Source organism: Ovis aries, chromosome 10 (assembly GCF_016772045.2).
Source record: "Ovis aries strain OAR_USU_Benz2616 breed Rambouillet chromosome 10, ARS-UI_Ramb_v3.0, whole genome shotgun sequence".
In the NCBI taxonomy this organism is placed as follows: Eukaryota; Metazoa; Chordata; class Mammalia; order Artiodactyla; family Bovidae; genus Ovis; species Ovis aries.
Window position 1 is genome coordinate 18,108,235 of NC_056063.1, and position 18,171 is coordinate 18,126,405.

Genomic DNA, 18,171 nt, shown 5'->3' on the forward strand with positions numbered 1-18,171 from the left:
CTCTCTTCACAGCCCAACCCCAGCTTCCTGTCACACACCTCGAGAATTTCACAACTCTAGCTACCTCTCATCCAAAGAAAGGTCCTTGGCACAAGATTCATCACTCCCCCAAATCACAATGCAAATTACATTTTGGATGCTTAGCACATTAATTTGAGAAGGTGAGCAATAATTGCAGAAGTGTCACAAAACAGACTTTCAGTCTTTTTCTTTTCTTTTTTTCCTAAAATAGAGAACAATGGAGGATGTTGAAGCTGTGACTGGCCGGGAGAGTGCGGACAACCAAAATGGGTTTCTAGCAGCATTAAATGAACCATGCAGGAATGAGCTAGTCAGCCTCTGTTTCTTCCCTGACACTTTGCACCATGATACTATAGCTTTCATCCAAAATACTGGAAATATGGACGCTGAAATAACTTATCAACACACCTTTAAGAACCTGGTAGATACCCAGCAAAGTAACTTCAAGTCTTTATCCTACCACATCTATGGTGTCAAATGGAAACAGGAAAAATTTCCAGCTATGCCATGTTCTATGTTGAACTTGACAACAGAACGTATTTTGTTCACTGTTCAATCCCCGACAACAGGAGGCGCTTAAAATATGTCTGAAATGTTGAATGACTGAAGAAAGGAAGGTCCGGAGCCCTTGCCTCATAGGTCTGCGTGCCAACCATTGGTGGCCTCACCTTCAACACTCAGACCACAGCCAGCAGATCATTAGGTCAAGTCGAGCTGTGACCTTGCTGAGTGGTGGGTAATTAGGGATTTCACTCAGAAGCACCTACTGAAAGCCTAGTCTGTTCCAGATACTGTGCTCAATCCTAAGGGCACAAAGGAAATGGAATGCCCCTGAGCATTGGATGCTGATAATCTAGGAGCAGAGACCAGAATGGGAGCCTACAATTACAGTAAGTCCCTTACATAAGAATGAGTTCTGTTCTGAGAGCTCGTTTGTTAGTCTGACTTGTTTGTAAGTCCAACAAAGTTAGCCTAAGTATCTAACTAAGACAATTAGCTATATAGTACTGTACTATAACGGGTTGATAATACTTTCACACAATAATATTTACTTAAACACAAAAAATGTGGAAAACATTTTTAATCTTTCAGTGCAGTGCCTTGAAAAGTACAGCGGTACAGCACAATAGCCGGCATACAGGGGGCAGGCACACCTATTCACATCTTTGAAAATTTGTGACTTGAAAGTTCAAATGTAGGGGACTTACTGTAAGCTGCAGGATGAGAAATGCCACAGGGCAGGGGTGAGCACAGCGCCCTGGGAGCAGCGGATGTGGCCACCCCTGAAGAGCCCCATATTTCAATTAGGTACAGCCCACCTGTGGCGGGGCAGGGACTAGCAGGAGGAAAGGGCCCTCAAGCGGCCTGGAGGGGACGTCACAGGAAAGGGGAGCTGGGCAGAAGGGAGCTAGGATGTGACCTGCAGGTGCTGAGGAAAGGAAAATGAATGCCAAGGCTGTGGGTGGGTAGCTAAAGACAAACTCAACTTGCCCTGTGTGTTTCCCCTGGGAGAAGCCTAAAAAGAGGCTGGAAAAAGCCTCAGAGGAGGCTGGGAGGAGTGGCTCATTGTTGGGGGGAGCACCCCAGCAGTGAGCGACGGCTGAGGGTTGGGGAGGCCTCGCCTGGAGTCGAGAGGAACTCTGTGTTATAAGAAAGGAGCCGGATGTCATTGCCCTCCTGTCCGTGGGACACGGTGTCACTCTGAGGAGGTTTCTGACTGACCGACCTCCATCCTCGTGGAGGCACGTAGGGCCTGTAGCTCCAGCCTGGACTGGAGCCAAATGCAGCTGGGATTGTAGGGAAAAGAAGTTGGGATTCCCATATTTTTTCAATCCAGATTTTTCCAGTTTCCCTTCTGGAATTCAGGCTCTGCATCTGTAAATTGGGTGTTTAAATGCCAGTCCATACAACATTTTTCTCCAAGCAAAAATAAATTTAAAAGAAATACTAAAATTATAAAGTCCATTCTAATAGGCTCTGACTCTCACATTTAGTATCCATCACAGGTATAGAAATATATGGTGCCATGGACTAAATCACATCATCTCCCAATACATATGTTAAACTGATAACTCCTGGTACCTCAGATGGTGACTGTGTTTAGAGATAGAGCTTTAAAAAGGTAATTAAGGTTAGATGAGCCACATGGATGGTCCCTAATCCAGTCTGATGGGTGTTCTTATGAAAGGAAATTTGAACACACAGAGAGACACCAGGGATGCACAGAGAAAAGGCCATGCAAGGACATGGGAGGAAGGCAGCCATCTGCAAGCCAGGGAGGGGCCTCAGGAGAAACCACACCCGCCAACACCTTGACCTTGGACTTCTGGCCTCCAGACATGAGACAGAAAATCCCTCTTGTGTAAGCCACCAGTTTGTGTATTTTGTTCTGGCAGCCCTAGCAAACGAATACATATGGTAACAGAACAGTCGCTAAAAACTTTAAATCATCCAAGAAGAGAACTGCCTCAAGCCAAACAGCTTCTGGTTCTTCTGACATTCAGCCAGTTCACCTGGGCCTCTGTGTCATGACTAATGAGATGCAGCTCAAGACAACAAGCATGGACTGAATACCAGTCACAGTGAGAGGCGCTGCAGCGCATCTAATCCTCCAAGGTCCATTGGAGGGGATCGGGCAGGGAGGGACGAAGGACAGGTCCATCAGAAATCTACCACCAGGCGGCAACATGGATGGACCTATGGGTCAAACAAAGACAAATATGATGTCACTTCTATGTGGAATCTAAAATATGACACAGATGAGTTTATTTACAAAACAGAAATAGACTATCAGACATAGAAGACTAACCTGTTGACTAAAGAGGAAAGGGGGAGGGAATAATTAGGAGATTGTGATCAAAATATACACACCATTGTCTATTTAAATATACACACTAGTATATATAAATAGATAACCAAAAGGACCTACTGTGTAGCACAGGGACCTATACTCAATATCTTGTAATAACCTATAATGGAAAAGGAATCCGAAAAAGAATACATATATAGGGCTTCCCCAGTAGCTCAGCAGTAAAGAATCTGCCTGCAATGCAGGAGATGCAGGAAGATCCCCTGGAGAAGGAAATGGCAATCCACTCCAGTATTCTTGCCCAGAGAATGCCATGGGCAGAGGAGCCTGGCAGGCTACAGACCAGGGGATTGCAAAGAGTCAGACATGACTGAGCAACTGAACACACACACACGTGTAGACATATATACACATACTTAACTGAATCACTTGGCTGTACACCTGAAACTAATACAACATTGTAGATCAATGATATTTCAATAAAATTTTTTAAATGATAAATTTTTAGAAATCTAACACTAGCCAAAACACTCAAATCCCTCCCTCCTTCATGTGTGACCAGAGTCGCAAACAACTGATGGATTCTCCATGCTCAGGACTAGCCCAGTTTCTCCCAGACATGCTGATAAGCCACAAGTACAAAAAGGAAGAACGTATAGACATGCATAAACTCAGAATAACCATCCGGACAAAGGGGAAGCTGGGGCTGCTCCCCATGAGGGATTCTCCATCTCAAAGTGAGAAGACAATTCAGGAAGAGTAGGGACCTATGACAGCTTCCCAGTGTTTATCATCAGAATGGCTTACTTCACTAAGGCGGGAATTCATTGACTAGGAAAGAATTGTTCAGAAATCCCTTAGATCATTTTCTCAGATATGCCCAGAATATGATGAAGAAAGAAATTTCACATCAGACCTCTTCCTTTAGATAAAAATATGATGAAACGGAGACAAAGGGGACTAGAAAATGGCAATAAGGAAAGAAAGACCTGGGATTTGTTTTACTCTTATAATTAATGTCCTTCAGAGATGAGCATCTTCAGAAGCCATTCTATTATCACAAAATTTTCAGCCGTCAACAATGTTAAGATGAAATCACAGAGGCTAAACATTCTATCTCAACATCCTAAACATCAGAGTCCCACACATGCCTCTGAAAGTCACACCCAGTAGGAACCTCGGCTCCAAGATCTCAAGAAGGTGACCTCTCATCTCTTGCTTTTCAGTGACAAAGATTTAAGGTCAATTCTAGGAGCTTGGTCCTAGCAGAAGAGCATAGAATAAAGATTTTTTTCTAAATGTTCCTCTTGACACTCTCTGTCTTTATTTATATCCTTTCCTAGCAGAGAAAGACAGCTGCGGTCCTTCTGGGGACCTCTCTCATTTCTCAAGGGAAACTGACAGTCACTTCCAAGATCTGGTCTGTACTTCTAGAACGTAGCCTCGCCCCACAGTTCAGGCCAGGACCTTCAGCCAAATGAGCAGTCTCAGGCACTCAGCAACCCCAGGCCAAACCAAGGTAGCCACCCACCCATCACTGGCCTGTAGCCTCAGGCATGAAGTCTTCATTTGCCTGAACCTGGGCAGTAGCAAGTGGGCAGGAGAGGCCCTGTGGACAAACCTCTTAGAGAATCAGAAATAGGGTCTGGAATTTGTATAAATGCAAAGGTGGTGGTTGGATCTGAAAGAAATCAAATTGCTAATGAAATATATAACAGGTAGGAATCCTCTCTTGCAGGATTTACTGCTGAAACTAGGTACTTCCCTGTCTGTTCACCCAGAATCATATCAAGCTCCACATCATCCCCACTGAGAATGGAATTAAGTCCACTGGAGCTCCTTCCTGGCCTGGCCTGGATGGGGTACATCCCTTCTCTGGACCTTGGTTTTCTCACAGAGTGAGGAGCCCCTGCTTTACCCTGCCTGGTAGCTTTTCTTTTTCTTTCTTTCTTTAGGGAAGAGCCTCTGATGCTTATCCCTTTTATTTTATTTTTTTATTTGGCTGTACTGGTCTTAGTCTCAGCAAATGGGATTTTTGTGGCAGCATTCAGGATCTGCAGCATGTGGGATCTAGCTTCCCCACAAGGGATTGAATCCAGGCCTCCTGCATTGGGAGCACAGAGCCTTAACTGCTGAGCTACCAGGGAAGTCCCCACCCTGCCTGACCTTTGAGGCTGAGTTGCTTCTGCAAGTTCTGAACCCCTTCTGAACCCCTGCACGTTCCCACAGACCTTCCAGTTAAACCACCGTTTAACTCCTAGTTACTTCCCTTCCTCATCCCTCCCCAAGCTCTGGGCTTGGATGTATCATGAGGAAGTTGAGAGTTCTCAAGCTCCAGGAGGCCAAGACTCAGAGCTCAAGGTTTTAAAGAGCCTCGGGGAAACTGTATGAATCTACTGAAGCGAAACAGAAGTTAATCGCATAACCTAGTGATTCTAGTTTCCCACACCAGTTCGCTCATCTGCAAAGTGTGGATAATAATACCTACCTCGTGTACTGGGGCTTCCCAGGTGGCATAGTGTTAAAGAATCTGCCTGCCAGTGCAGGAGACGCAGGAGACCTGGGTTCAATCCCTGGGTCAGGAAGATCCCCTGGAGAGGGAAATGACAACCCATGCCAGTATTCTTGCCTGGGAAATCCCATGGACAGAGGAGCCTGGCAGTTTATAGTCCATGGGGCCGCAAAGAGTGGGACATGAGAAGATGAAGCAAGAAGCGATATGTAAAGTACTTAGTACACCACCTAACACACTTAAGAGCAGAATAGGTCTAACCTTATTCTGAAATCAAGGCCATCAAAGAGGACTGAGTACCTTGCATACACTGAGTTGTTTTGCTGAAGTGGAGGTTTTCATGTGCTATGCAGCCTGCTAAATTAATGGCATTTCACTGGGGCATCTCATCCTCTCAAAAGTTTGTTTTCAAAAAAATAACATGTAGGATACTTTAGTGCTTATTGCAAAGAAGTAAGAGGCTAAGAGTGTAACGTGCTGCAGGTACCCAAGCTAACCCCTCCCTACAAAGCAGATAGCAGCAAACTTCATCCTTAGGCTGTTTGGATTTGTTGAATGATAAGTGCAGACAGTTATCAGTGATAAGCTATAAGTAAGAAAGTTCTGAAGAGACCAAAAAGCTTATCAGACTATGTAGAGACTTTCTGGTTGTCAGGAGAGGCAGGTGGGAAATATTCCTTTCTTTTTCTCTCTTTTCATAGAGCAAAGGGAACCATTTCTTACTTTAGAAGTCCTGAACAATTTCCTTCTAGGACTGATTTAACACCTTGAACGCATTGGCTTCATGTTATCAATATCAAGGTGGTATTTTTAGAAAACAAAGACAGCAAATAATTGATATTGAACACATGTCAGGGCTTTGAGAAAGTGTCTTGTTAAGAGAAAAGGCCAGTTTCTTAAAGTTTATCAGTTTGACATATCATGGCTTAGAATTCCCAGCACAGTCAATAACCAACTTCTTGCTCACATCAGGATCTGCAATAATCCCCATTCTCTAAGGTCAGAGAAATCATTCCATCTACAGTTGTTCAGTTGCTCAGTTGTGTCTGACTCTTTGTGACCCCATGCACTGCAGCATGCCAGCTTCCCTGTCCTTCATCATCTCCCAGAGCTTGCTCAAACTCATGTTCATTGAGTTAGAAAAAGGCAGAGGAACCAGAGATCAAATTGCCAACATCCGTTGGATCATCAAAAAAGCAAAAGAGTTCCAGAAAAAAACATCTACTTCTGCTTTATTGACAATGCCAGAGCCACAACAAACTCTGAAAAGTTCTTAAAGAGATGGGGATACCAGACCACCTGACCTGACTTTTGAGAAATCTGTATGCAGGTCAGGAAGCAACAGTTAGAACTGGACATGGAACAACAGGCTGATTCCAAATAGGAAAAGGAGTATGTCAAGGCTGTATATTGTCACCCTGCTTATTTAACTTATATGCAGTGTACATCATGCAAATCACTAGACAGGATGAAGCACAAGCTGGAATCAAGATTGCTGGGAGAAATATCAATAACCTCAGAGATGCAGATGACACCACCCTTATGGGAGAAAGTGAAGAAGAACTAAAGAGCCTCTTGATGAAAGTGAAAGAGGGGAGGGGAAAAGTTGTCTTAAACCTCAACATTCAGAAAAGTAAGATCATGGCATCTGGTCCCATCACTTGCTGGCAAGTAGATGGGAAAACAGTGGAAACAGTGACAGACTTTATTTTGGGGGGCTCCAAAATCACTGCAGATGGTGATTGCAGCCATGAAATTAAAAGATGCTTTCTCCTTGGAAGGAAAGTTATGACCAACCTAGACAGCATATTCAAAAGCAGAGACATTACTTTGCCGACTAAGTTGCGTCTAGTCAAGGCTATGGTTTTTCCAGTGGCCATGTATGGATGTAAGAGCTGGACTATAAAGAAAGCTGAGCACTGAAGAATTGATGCTTTTGAACTGTGGTGTTGGAGAAGACTCTTGTGAGTCCTTTGGACTGCAAGCAGATCCAACCAGTCCATCCTAAAGATCAGTCCTGGGTGTTCATTGGAAGGACTGATGTTGAAGCTGAAACTCCAATACTTTGGCCACCTGATGTGAAGAGCTGACTCATTGGAAAAGACCCTGATGCTAGGAGGGATTGGCGGCAGGAGGAGGAGACGTCAGAGGATGAGATGGTTGGATAGCATCACTGACTCAATGGGCATGAGTTTGAGTAAACTCCAGGAATTGGCAATGGACAGGGAAGCGTGGCGTGCTGCAGTCCATGGGGGTCACAAAGAGTCAGACACGACTGAGTGACTGAACTGACTGAACTGAGTGTCATCTGAAACCATCCGAAGCCACTCCATCTATAGAGTTTGCTGGAAACTGGTACATGTGCATCTGTGATGTTTCCATTTAGAGTAGCATTTTCTTTATAAAAGCTTATATACAACCCACACATATTAACATTTTATATTGAATAGTTTTCCCTTGAGCAAATGAGGAATATATCCACAACCTAAAACTCTAGCCCATATTTTATGATGTGAAAGGACTTAAGTCTTCTCTAAGTTTACCATTTTAAACTGAAAAGGCGAGAATTTCCTTTTTTGTTGTTGTTTGTTGTTAAGTCATGTCCAACTCTTTGTGACCCTAAGGACTGTAGCTCGCCAGGCTCCTATGTCCATGGGATTTTCCAGGCAAGAATACAAGAGCAGGTTGGCATTTTCTTCTCCAGGGGTTCCTCCTGATCCAGGGATCGAACCTGCATCTCCTGCATGGGCCTCATCTCCTGCATTGGCAGACAGATTCTTTACTGCTGAGCCACAAGGGAAGCCCAATATTTCTTCATTATCATCATGAAAAACAGTGTGTTCACATGAGAATCACGGAGACCCACCCAGTACAGGAAAACCCTTTACAAAAATCCTGCAAATGGTTATCTAGCTTCTCACTTAATGCTTTGAAATGACAGGGAGCTACTCACTAATTTACAGGTATCCTTACGATTGTTTGCCATATTTATACTTATGCCCCCTTGACAATTATTATGCTTCTGAAGTCAAAAGAACCATTTCTGATGCTAACCCTTGGATTTAAAAGAGAAATATAGTTCAGTTACCAGCTTACCCAGACGATTTGTTTCAAGGAAAGACACAGTTACAGAGACTGGTTTTGTAATCAACTTACAGATAATGTGGCTGACATAATCCTGCAAAAGATTTATAGTTCCTGGGAACTGGTCTTCAATTTTTAAAAAAATGACTACCTCTCATAACAAAATACGTTTTCAAAGACATGACAGTTGTCATCACGTCCACCCTATCTTTTCTATACCCAGCTAAACTTTTGCAGTAAGTACTCTCAGAGATTTTTTCCAGCCCCATGAATATCTGGAACATCTTCTATTTTGTCAGCATCTCTCTCTCTCTCTCTTTTTTTTTTTTTTCCGATGAATTGGCATATGGGGTCTTGGTCCCCTGGTCAGGGATCAAACCCATGCCCCCTGCATTGAGAGTGTAGTCTTAACCACTGGATCACCAGGGAAGTCCTGTGAGCATCTCTCTTGACTCTTCACATTAGGAACTGAACTGAATAACCCAGAACAAGATACAGAAGAACTTTCTGGTCATGGGATGTGGCCAGTGGCTTCCAAGGTGGTGTGAGCTTTTTTTGGAGATCATACCACACCATCGGCAACTACTTTAAAAATGTCAGAAAATGAACTGCCTTACTTTGAGATGTGAGATTTCACTTACAGTCTCACACATGATCTCCATTTTCTATAAAGCTACATTTACTGAAATGTTATATTGTGGGCTAGCACTGACCTTGTTGTTGTTGTTTAGTTGTTAAGTCATGTGCAACTCTTTGCAACCCTATGGACTGCAGTACGACAGCTTCCATCCTTCATGTCCCCCAGAGTTTGCTCAAACTCATGTCCATTGAGTCAGTAATGCCATCCAACCATCTCATTCTCTGTCACTACCTTCTCTTCCTGCCCTCAATCTTTCCCAGCATCAGGGTATTTTCAAATGAGTCAGCTCTTCACATCAGGTGGCCAAAGAATTAGAGTTTCATCTTCAATATCAGTCCTTCCAATGAACACCCAGGACTGATCTCCTTTAGGATAGACTGGTTGGACCTCCTTGCAGTCCAAGGGACTCTCAAGAGTCTTCTCCAACACCACAGTTCAAAAGCATCAATTCTTCGGTGCTCAGCTTTAGTCCATCTCTCACATCCATACATGACCACTGGAAAAACCATAGCCTTGACTAGATGGATCATTGTTGGCAAAGTAATGTCTCTGCTTTTTAATATGCTGTCTAGGTTGGTCCTATCTTTCCTTCCAAGAAGTAAGCGTCTTTTAATTTCATGGCTGCAATCACCATCTGCAGTGATTTTGGAGCCCCGCAAAATAAAGCCAGCCACTCTTTCCACTGTTTCTCCATCTATTTGCCATGAAGTGACGGGACCAGATGCCCTGATCTTAGTTTTCCGAATGTTGAGCTTCAAGACAACTTTTTCATTCTCACACTGTACAGAGTACATCATATACATACATGACCGTTGGAAAAACCATAGCTTGAACTATACAGACCTTTGTTGGCAAAGTGATGTCTCTGTTTTGACCTTAAACAGAATCAATTGTAAGAAGTTAATTGCTAATGCTGGACAGGAAATGGTTCTTTTGTTGGCAAGCAGAAAGGTCACTAGATGTCTTGCGTAGAAGTAAACTAAAACTGTCTTTCAAATTGGTCATTTTCTATGAGACAGAGAAAGAATGAGAAATGATGTGTACAGCAACTTCCTAGACAGGAGGAAAAATAACAAGCCATGAAAAGCAGGAAAGTCATATAAAATTACACTCACTTTAATTAAGTGACACACTGTGCAAAGACTGGATAAAATAAAAGAGAAGGAAAAGCAACATACCATTTTTGATGCCAACACCCTGATTTCAGAGGGACAGCTCAATCACTGGCTACCCCAGAGGATTTGCTCCAGGGGAAGATGCAGTTAGATAAATGGGTTTTTTAAGTCAGCTAGTGGACAATGTGCCTGACAATAATTCTGCAAAAGATTTATAGGGAGAAGCATGTTCCTGGGAAGAGGGCTCCAATTTTTTTTTTAAAATTTAAAACATCCTCATTTCTCTTTTCTCTTTCTTTGAATATATCTCAACTATAGTTGTTAAAACTGTAGGTTGAAGCAGGACAATTACTCTTTAAAGAAGGGTAGCTTACAAAACATGAGCACGTGGCATTAAAATGAGAATGATTATTGTTAAGCAAGGGTCAGAAGCTATGTACTTTCTGACGATGATGTTGACTGGATGTTCTGTGTGTGCTCAGTAGTATCTGACTCTTTGGGACCCTATGGACTATATAGCCTGCTAGGCTTCTCTGTTCATGGAATTTTCCAGGCAAGAATACTGGAGTGGATTGCCATTTTCTCCTCCAGAGGATCTTCCCATCTCAGGGGTAGAACCCGAGTCTTCTGCCTCTCCTGTGTTGGCAGGCGGATTCTTTACCCCTGAGTCACCTGTGAAGCCCTGACTGGATGTTTGTGTCCTCTCAAAATTCATATGTTAAAATCCTAACCCTCAAAATGATGGCATTTGGAGGTGGGGCCTTTGGGCGGTGCTTAGGTCATGAGGGTGGAGCCACCATGAATGGGATTAGACACCCTGGAGAGTTTGCTCTGTGTCCTTGGGAAGACACAAAGAACCAAGAACAAGATACCCTTGCCAAGGTCCTCACCAGACAATGAATCTGCCAGCATCTTGATCCTGGGCTTCCCAGCCTCCAGAACTGTGAGAAAGAAATGTTTGTTATTTAAGTTGCCAGTCTATGTTATTTTTGTCATAGCAGTCTGAGTTAAGGCATGATAACCAAGTGTGCTATGAAAATGTTCCAGAAGAGAACCATGAGGTAAGTACTCTAACCACAGTCACACCCTTCAGAAATAAAGATAAGTTTCTTACATTATCAGAGGAGCTTCTGTTTAGTATAACTTCATGTGAACTCCCTCTCCCCACAGGTACCCAAAACCAGTTTTTTTAGCCTCCATGGATTATTTGAAGCTTAAGAAGAACATTTGTACCTGACTGATTTCAATAAGTGTAATTATGAAGCACACTATTTGACGTAGGTATTAAGCATGAAGCGTATGGTCTATATCCACTCTGAGAGTTCTCGGACCACTGTTCTTTTTCCCATTATTTTCTCTCCCAAATGTCACCATTTGATCACTTTCCACTAGCTCAAAATTACCTCCTGCCTGCTATGGGACGAATCTTCTGGTTGTATGCCTGTATCACAGCTTATTACATACCATTTCTGTTCTCTTGTGTACCTTAAGTGTTAAACCAAGATATTCCCAGTTACATCTCTGAAGCGATGGATTTCAGGCCTACCTGCACATTAGAATCACCGGGGAAGCTTTCTTATAATTCAAGTACCAAGGCTTCAACCTCAGAGATTCTAATTTAATGGAAGGCCCTGACACCAGTAATTCTTAAAAGCTTTTTGGGTGATTCTAATGTGAACCAAGGTTAAAAATTATTGTGCTACTGCTTTCACTTACCTGCAAGCTGTGATGTAAGCCATCAGTAAAAGATTCTCATGATTGCAGTTACTTTAGGGCAGAGAGAGGGATATTCCTAGGATAGATAGTTTCAAAAAGAGTCCCAGAACACCTCAGGAATAAACAAAATCAAGAATTAAATGTCTCATAAAAGATGATCCTAAAAGGCACACGGGAAAATAAAGGCTAAGAAAACACTAACAAGGAAGAGTTCTGGGGAGGATTAGCCTGATCAGATATTAAAACAAACTACAAAGCCTCTATAGTTAAATCAGTGTAGTACTGGTACACAAATAGAAAACAAATCCAAGAAATGGAATGAAAAGCTCCCAAACAGATTCAGCTACATATAAAAATCAAGCATATGATAAAGATGGGATCTCAAATCACTAAAGCAAAGATAGTCACTTTTAATAAATGAGATTGGGACAACTGGATGGCCATTTGGAAAAAAATTAGATTCAATGCTTATACTAGAGAAAAGAATAAATTTCAAAAGGATCAGAGACCCCAAAAAATGAAACTACACAAGTATGGGGAAAAAACATGAGTGAATCCTCTCTAACTTCAGAGCAGAGAAAGATTTTCTAATCATGACTCAAAATTCAGAGGCAATCAAAGAAAAGATTGATAAATTTGACTACATAAAGAAAAGAATAAAAACTTTTGCGTGGTCAAAAATACTGTAAGCAGTCAAAAGGCAAATGACAGATTGGGAATAAATATCTGCAATATACATCAAAGCTAATATCCCCAATTTATCCTTTTAACTTTTTAAGTTGAGGGGAAATGTCCAAAAATAAGTAAAAGGCGTGAACAGACAATTCAAAAAAAGATTTTAAAATAAACTTTGAATAAATGTTCACTTACAATAAGTGAAATGCAAAACTTTAAAACTTTACTGAGATCACGTTTATCACCTATCAGTTTGAAAAAAATAATAAAATAAAAATGTTGCAGTGTCCTCGCTGGACAAGACTGTGGGGAAAACAGGCACTCCCACACATTGTTGAAGGAAAAGCAAAGTGAAATAGTCCCCAAGAAGGGAAATTTGGAAATATCTTTAAAAAACCGACATCAAACCAGTAATCTTATCAGTGGGAATTTATCCTAAAGATACACCTACAATAATACCAACATATACATGCACATGATTATTCATGACAGCATTACTTGTACCTGTAAAATATTGGAAACTTCCTAAACGTCCGAAACAAGGGAATTGGTTGCATACGTTATGGTACGTACAACCAAGGGAGTACCATGTAAAGAAGAAAGAGGAATCTCCCTATGAACTGAAGCAATTTCCAAGAGACATTAAGTTACAAACATTTTTTAAGGAACTTCCCTGTTGGTCCAGTGACTAAGACTCTGTGCTCCTAATGCAGAGGGCCTGAGTTCAATCCCTGGTCAGGGAAGTAGATTCTGCATGACACAATGAAAACCCAGAGTGGCCAGATAAATAAATAAAAGGAAGTATTAAAAAAAAAATTTAAATAAGTTAGCCTTCATAGGTGAAAAGTAGAAGGGACTTTTCATTGTGCTGGCATTCAAGAACCGTTCATATAGTTCACTTTCTCTATTTATATTTATGAGTCCAAGTGGTTACCAGTGGGGAGAGGGAAGGGAAGAGGAGCAGACAGGGGTGTGGGATTAAGAGGTACAAACTACTAATGTATAAAATAGATAAGCAACAAAGAAATATTGTACAGCAACAGGGAATATAGCCATTATTTTGTAATAACTTAAATGGAGTATAAGAATATTGAATCACTATGCTGTACGCTTGAAACTAATTTAATATCTTAAATCAACTATACTTCAGTTTTAAAAAAGAGAGGCATTAATAAACATCCTTTGAACCCTGGACTTTACAAGTTGCCAGGAAGCCCAGAGACCCATCAAGAAACACAGTTACCTTAGTCAAATTTGTATTCCCTGTGCCTGCTGAAGAGTCTAGCATTTGACAAACGTTTGTTCAACTCAACTGAATTGAATGTCTTTTGTTATAAGTCACCCAAGTCCTTTTGTGGAATGAAGAGGATAAATAAATAGGAAATGTGAAATTTTGTGGGTAGAAAGAAGTAGCTCTACTTCTCGGGAAAAGGAACAGTCCTTCTTAGAAATTCCCTTTTGTAAATCGTAGGTGTCACAGTAGTGAAAAAAAGGCAGGGGCTTTATCTGATAATGAACTGGCTGGTTTGACTTGTGGAAAATAAACCTCTAGTGCCATCTTTCAGGGTGACTGGGATTCTCATGTGAGAAAAAGCAGCTAATTATTCACTGCTTAATTATAGCACTGTCTTGCCTAGAAATGGGAAAAGTAATATATTGAGCTGTGTTGACCTAAGGTGACAGCTTATAGGAACATTAAATTCAATGTAAGGAACAAATCACATTCCCTATAAGTTATATATTGCCCAAACTTGTGTTCTTTGTTTCATTATGGCAGTAATGAGCTACTTGAGTTGTGTTGTTGCTGTTGTTTAGTCACTAAGTCACGTCCAACTCTTTGCAACCCCATGGCCTGTAGTCTGCCAGGCTCTCTGTCCATGGGATTCTCCAGGCAAGAATACTGGAGTGGGTAGCATTTCCTTCTCTATGAGATCTTCCCGACCCAGGGATTGAATCCTCATCTCCTGTGTCTCCTGCATTGGAAGGCAGATTCTCTACCACTGAGCCACCTGGAAAGCCCAAGCTATTTGAGTTGTTTTTAGTCGGACACAGAAGAGATTTCTTATCCTTGAAAATTAAGGAGTGAAATGTTCATTTGATTTTGTCACCTCTGAGGAGTTCATATCTCACTCCTTTTCACGAGGTCTGGTGTTCTTTCTATTCCTATACAGCATTGACAGCTTTTTTGGAATGTGATTATAAAGGCACCACCCCCTTATACATTTGCTATCTGTGTTCTTAACTAATGCCCACTCTACCTTTGCTATAGTTTACCAAGCAGCCTATTTTCCTTTGGGTGAGTGTTTCTCAGTGCCCTAACTTAGGGCATAAAATCTAGTCCAAATATTGATACATTTCAGTTCGATGAATTATGCAGTCTGTTTATCTTTGCACCCCAGAGTGTGCAGGTTCAGGGGTTCTTAGAGTCTGACCCCTGCTCCTACCAATGATAGAATGCTATAGTTGTGAGGTCATCTACCTTTCCAGAATTTCCCTGGTGCCCGCCAATGCAGGAGACTTGAGTTTGAGCCCTGGGTCGGGAAGATGCCCTGGAGGAGCAAACAGCAATCCACTCCAGTGTTCTTGCCTGGGAAACCCCACGGACAGAGGAATCTAGCCTGGCCGGCTACAGTCCATGGGGTCACAAAGAGTTGAATATGACTGAGCGACTCAAGAAGAGCAACAACATCAACCACGCCAGTCTGAGAGATTGAAGCCTGGGCATAAGCAGAAAGGAAGAGCAAAAAGAAAAGGACAGAGAGGAAAGATGGGCAAGCAGAAGGGAGGAGGGGAAAAGGAAGAACCGAAACAGCACAAGGCTGGTGAGGGGCAGAGGAATCCCACCAGGAATGGCCCCTGTAAGAATGCTCCTATTCAGAAAGGGAATCTGAATTGACTTCTTCTAGCAACTACTATCAAATGGCAGAATATTCTACAGCCTAACATCACCTTCACTTTAAAACCAGCAACATATAGAGGAAGTGTGCGGAAATATAGTTTGGAAAAACATGGAATTTGAAGCCAGAAGGCTGGGTTCAGTTCATACTGACCTGACCGTGCAAAGATGCAATAGTAATATCAAGGGTTTGTTGGTTTTCAGTTGCTAAGTAGTGTCTGACTCTTTGTGACCCCATGGACTGCAGCACACCAGGCCTCCCTGCCCCTCACTATCTCCTGGAGTTTGCCCAAGTTCATGTCCATTGAGTCAGTGATCCCATCTGACCATCATATCCTCTGCCACCCTCTTCTCCTCTTGACCCCATGGATTGTAGCCTGCCAGGTTCTCTGTTCATGAGATTTCCCAGGCAAGAATACTGGAGTGGGTTGCCATTTCCTTCTCCAGGGGATCTTCCCGACCCAGGGATTGAACCTGCCTCTCCTGCACTGGCAGGTGGATTCTTTACCACTGAGCCACCAGGGAAGAGGGAAAGGAACTATAACAGGCATCGAATGTCAGGAATGCTGGGTCAGAGGAAAGAGTCAGATATGGCTCCTTATGTGGTCTTCTTGGAAGAAAAGCATTACATTAAAAAGATTCAGATCTATGTTTTCCCACTTCACAAGAGTCTTGGCCCACCAAACACAAAGTAACTCATCACTCAAACCAGTATTTCCATTTCTTCTTGTCAGCCCACACAATCTTATACATTTGGTGTTAAATATTACAGTTTTTTTCCTCTAGTAGAATCTGAATCATCAGAAAGAGGAAAGTTAAAATATTCACAAATAAACAGTGATGACTTTGACAGTAAATGACTGAAGGGAAACTCCTTTGCCTGTGACATCCTGTGCCATGGTTTCCTACCCTAAATAAAAATTAAATAAAGAGCATGTCTTTAAATGCTAGTTTCATACATACATGTATGTATGTATGCATACATGTATATAATGTATACATACATATATACACATATATACATATACATATATACTGAGGCCATCATAGCTCAGTTGGTAAAGAATCAGCCTGCAGTGTAAGAGATCCCAGTTCGACTCTTGGGCTGGGAAGATTCACTGGAGAAGGGATAGGCTACCCACTCCAGTATTCTTGGGCTTCCCCTTTGTGGCTCAGCCAGTAAAGAATCCACCTGCAATGCCGGAGACCTGGGTTCAGTCCCTGGGTTGGGAAGATCCCCTGGGGAAGGGAAAGGCTAGCCACTCCAGTGTTCTGGCCTGGAGAATTCCAATGACTATACAGTCCATGGGGTTGCAAAGAGTTGGACACAACTGAGCGACTTTCACTCACTTCATATACACACAAGAACACATAGGAAGTTGGTATGTAATAAAGGCAACATTCCAAACTTGGTGAAATGGATGAAATAATAAAAAAAAAAAACTGTGTTTGCAAAGTTGGCCAACAATTTAGGGGGAATAAATATCTGCATTCATAACTCAAGTTCAGACCTTATAGCAAATAAATGAAATTATATTATAAATTAAGTCTTTCAAAATATGTCATGAAAATCAGAAACCACAAAGAATGCACATTTGAGTATATTAAAAAGTACATATGAGAAAAATACTGAATGACTCCACTTACATGAGGTATCTAAAATAGACTCACAGGAACAGAGTAGAATTGCGGTTTTCCAGGGGCTGGGGTCGGGGAAATGAGCTGCTCTTCAACAGGCGTCAAGTTTCAGTTATACAAGATGAACAAGTTCTAGAGATGTGCTGACCAACGGGGTACCTATAGTTAAGAATCCTATCTATGTACTTAAAATCTTGTTGAGAGGGTAGATTTCCTATTGCACTCTCACCGCAATTTTAAAAAACTACATGTGATGAAACACATGCAGTATATAACAAATGTGGCTAATCTCAAATATGTAAAAAGTTCTTAAATATCAGTAAGAATGAATAATCATTGGAAAAGTAGTCAAGGAGCATGAAGTGGAAGTCACATACACAAGCTTCTCCACAAAGGACTAGTAAACAGATGAAAGCCCAGTCCATACTAAACAGGAAGAATCTGTTTTTTGCCCGTTTGGAATTAGGGATGCACCATTGTCAAAACCTTGGAAAAACCATATGCACTGCAAATGGGTGAGTAACCAGTACAGATTTTCTGCAAAGGAGCTCAGTAACCGCCATGAAAATATTACATATAGTTATGCTCTGGGGCTTCCTCGGTGGCTCAGTCAGTAAAGAACCTGTCTCCAATGCAGTAGACCCGGGTTTGATCCCTGGGTTGGGAAGATCCCTAGAGAAGGGAATGGCAACCCACTCCAGTATTCTTGCCTGGAGAATCCCATGGACAGAGGGGCCTGGTGGGCTACAGTCCAAAGGGTGGCAAGAGTTGGACATGACTAAGAGACTAAACCACCACCAGTTACGCTGTTACACATCTCTTCCACCTACAGGCTTTCACCTGAATTAACCACGTGATGAGAATATGCACCAGAGCATTCACCTCTGTTATTTATAATGTTAAAAATGCAAAAACTGGACTTCCCTGGTGGCTCAGTGGTAAAGAATCCACCTGCCAATGCAGGAAACATAGGTTCCATTCCTGCTATGGGAAGATCCCATGTGCTGTGGAGCAACTAAGCTCGTGTGTCACAACTCCTGAGCCAGAACTCTAGAGCCTGGGAAC

General features: G+C 42.1%; 1 protein-coding gene across 1 annotated transcript in view; it reads right to left on the reverse strand.

The window, feature by feature from the left end:
• Positions 1-1,087: 1,087 nt before the first annotated feature.
• SUCLA2 (succinate-CoA ligase ADP-forming subunit beta) overlaps positions 1,088-18,171 on the reverse strand; it is an 84,063-nt gene continuing 66,979 nt past the window's right edge. The window contains exon 11 of the mRNA XM_060394325.1: positions 1,088-2,718. Within this exon, the coding sequence (XP_060250308.1) occupies positions 2,683-2,718 (36 nt within the window). The 3' untranslated portion in view covers positions 1,088-2,682. The remainder of the gene's footprint in view (positions 2,719-18,171) is intronic.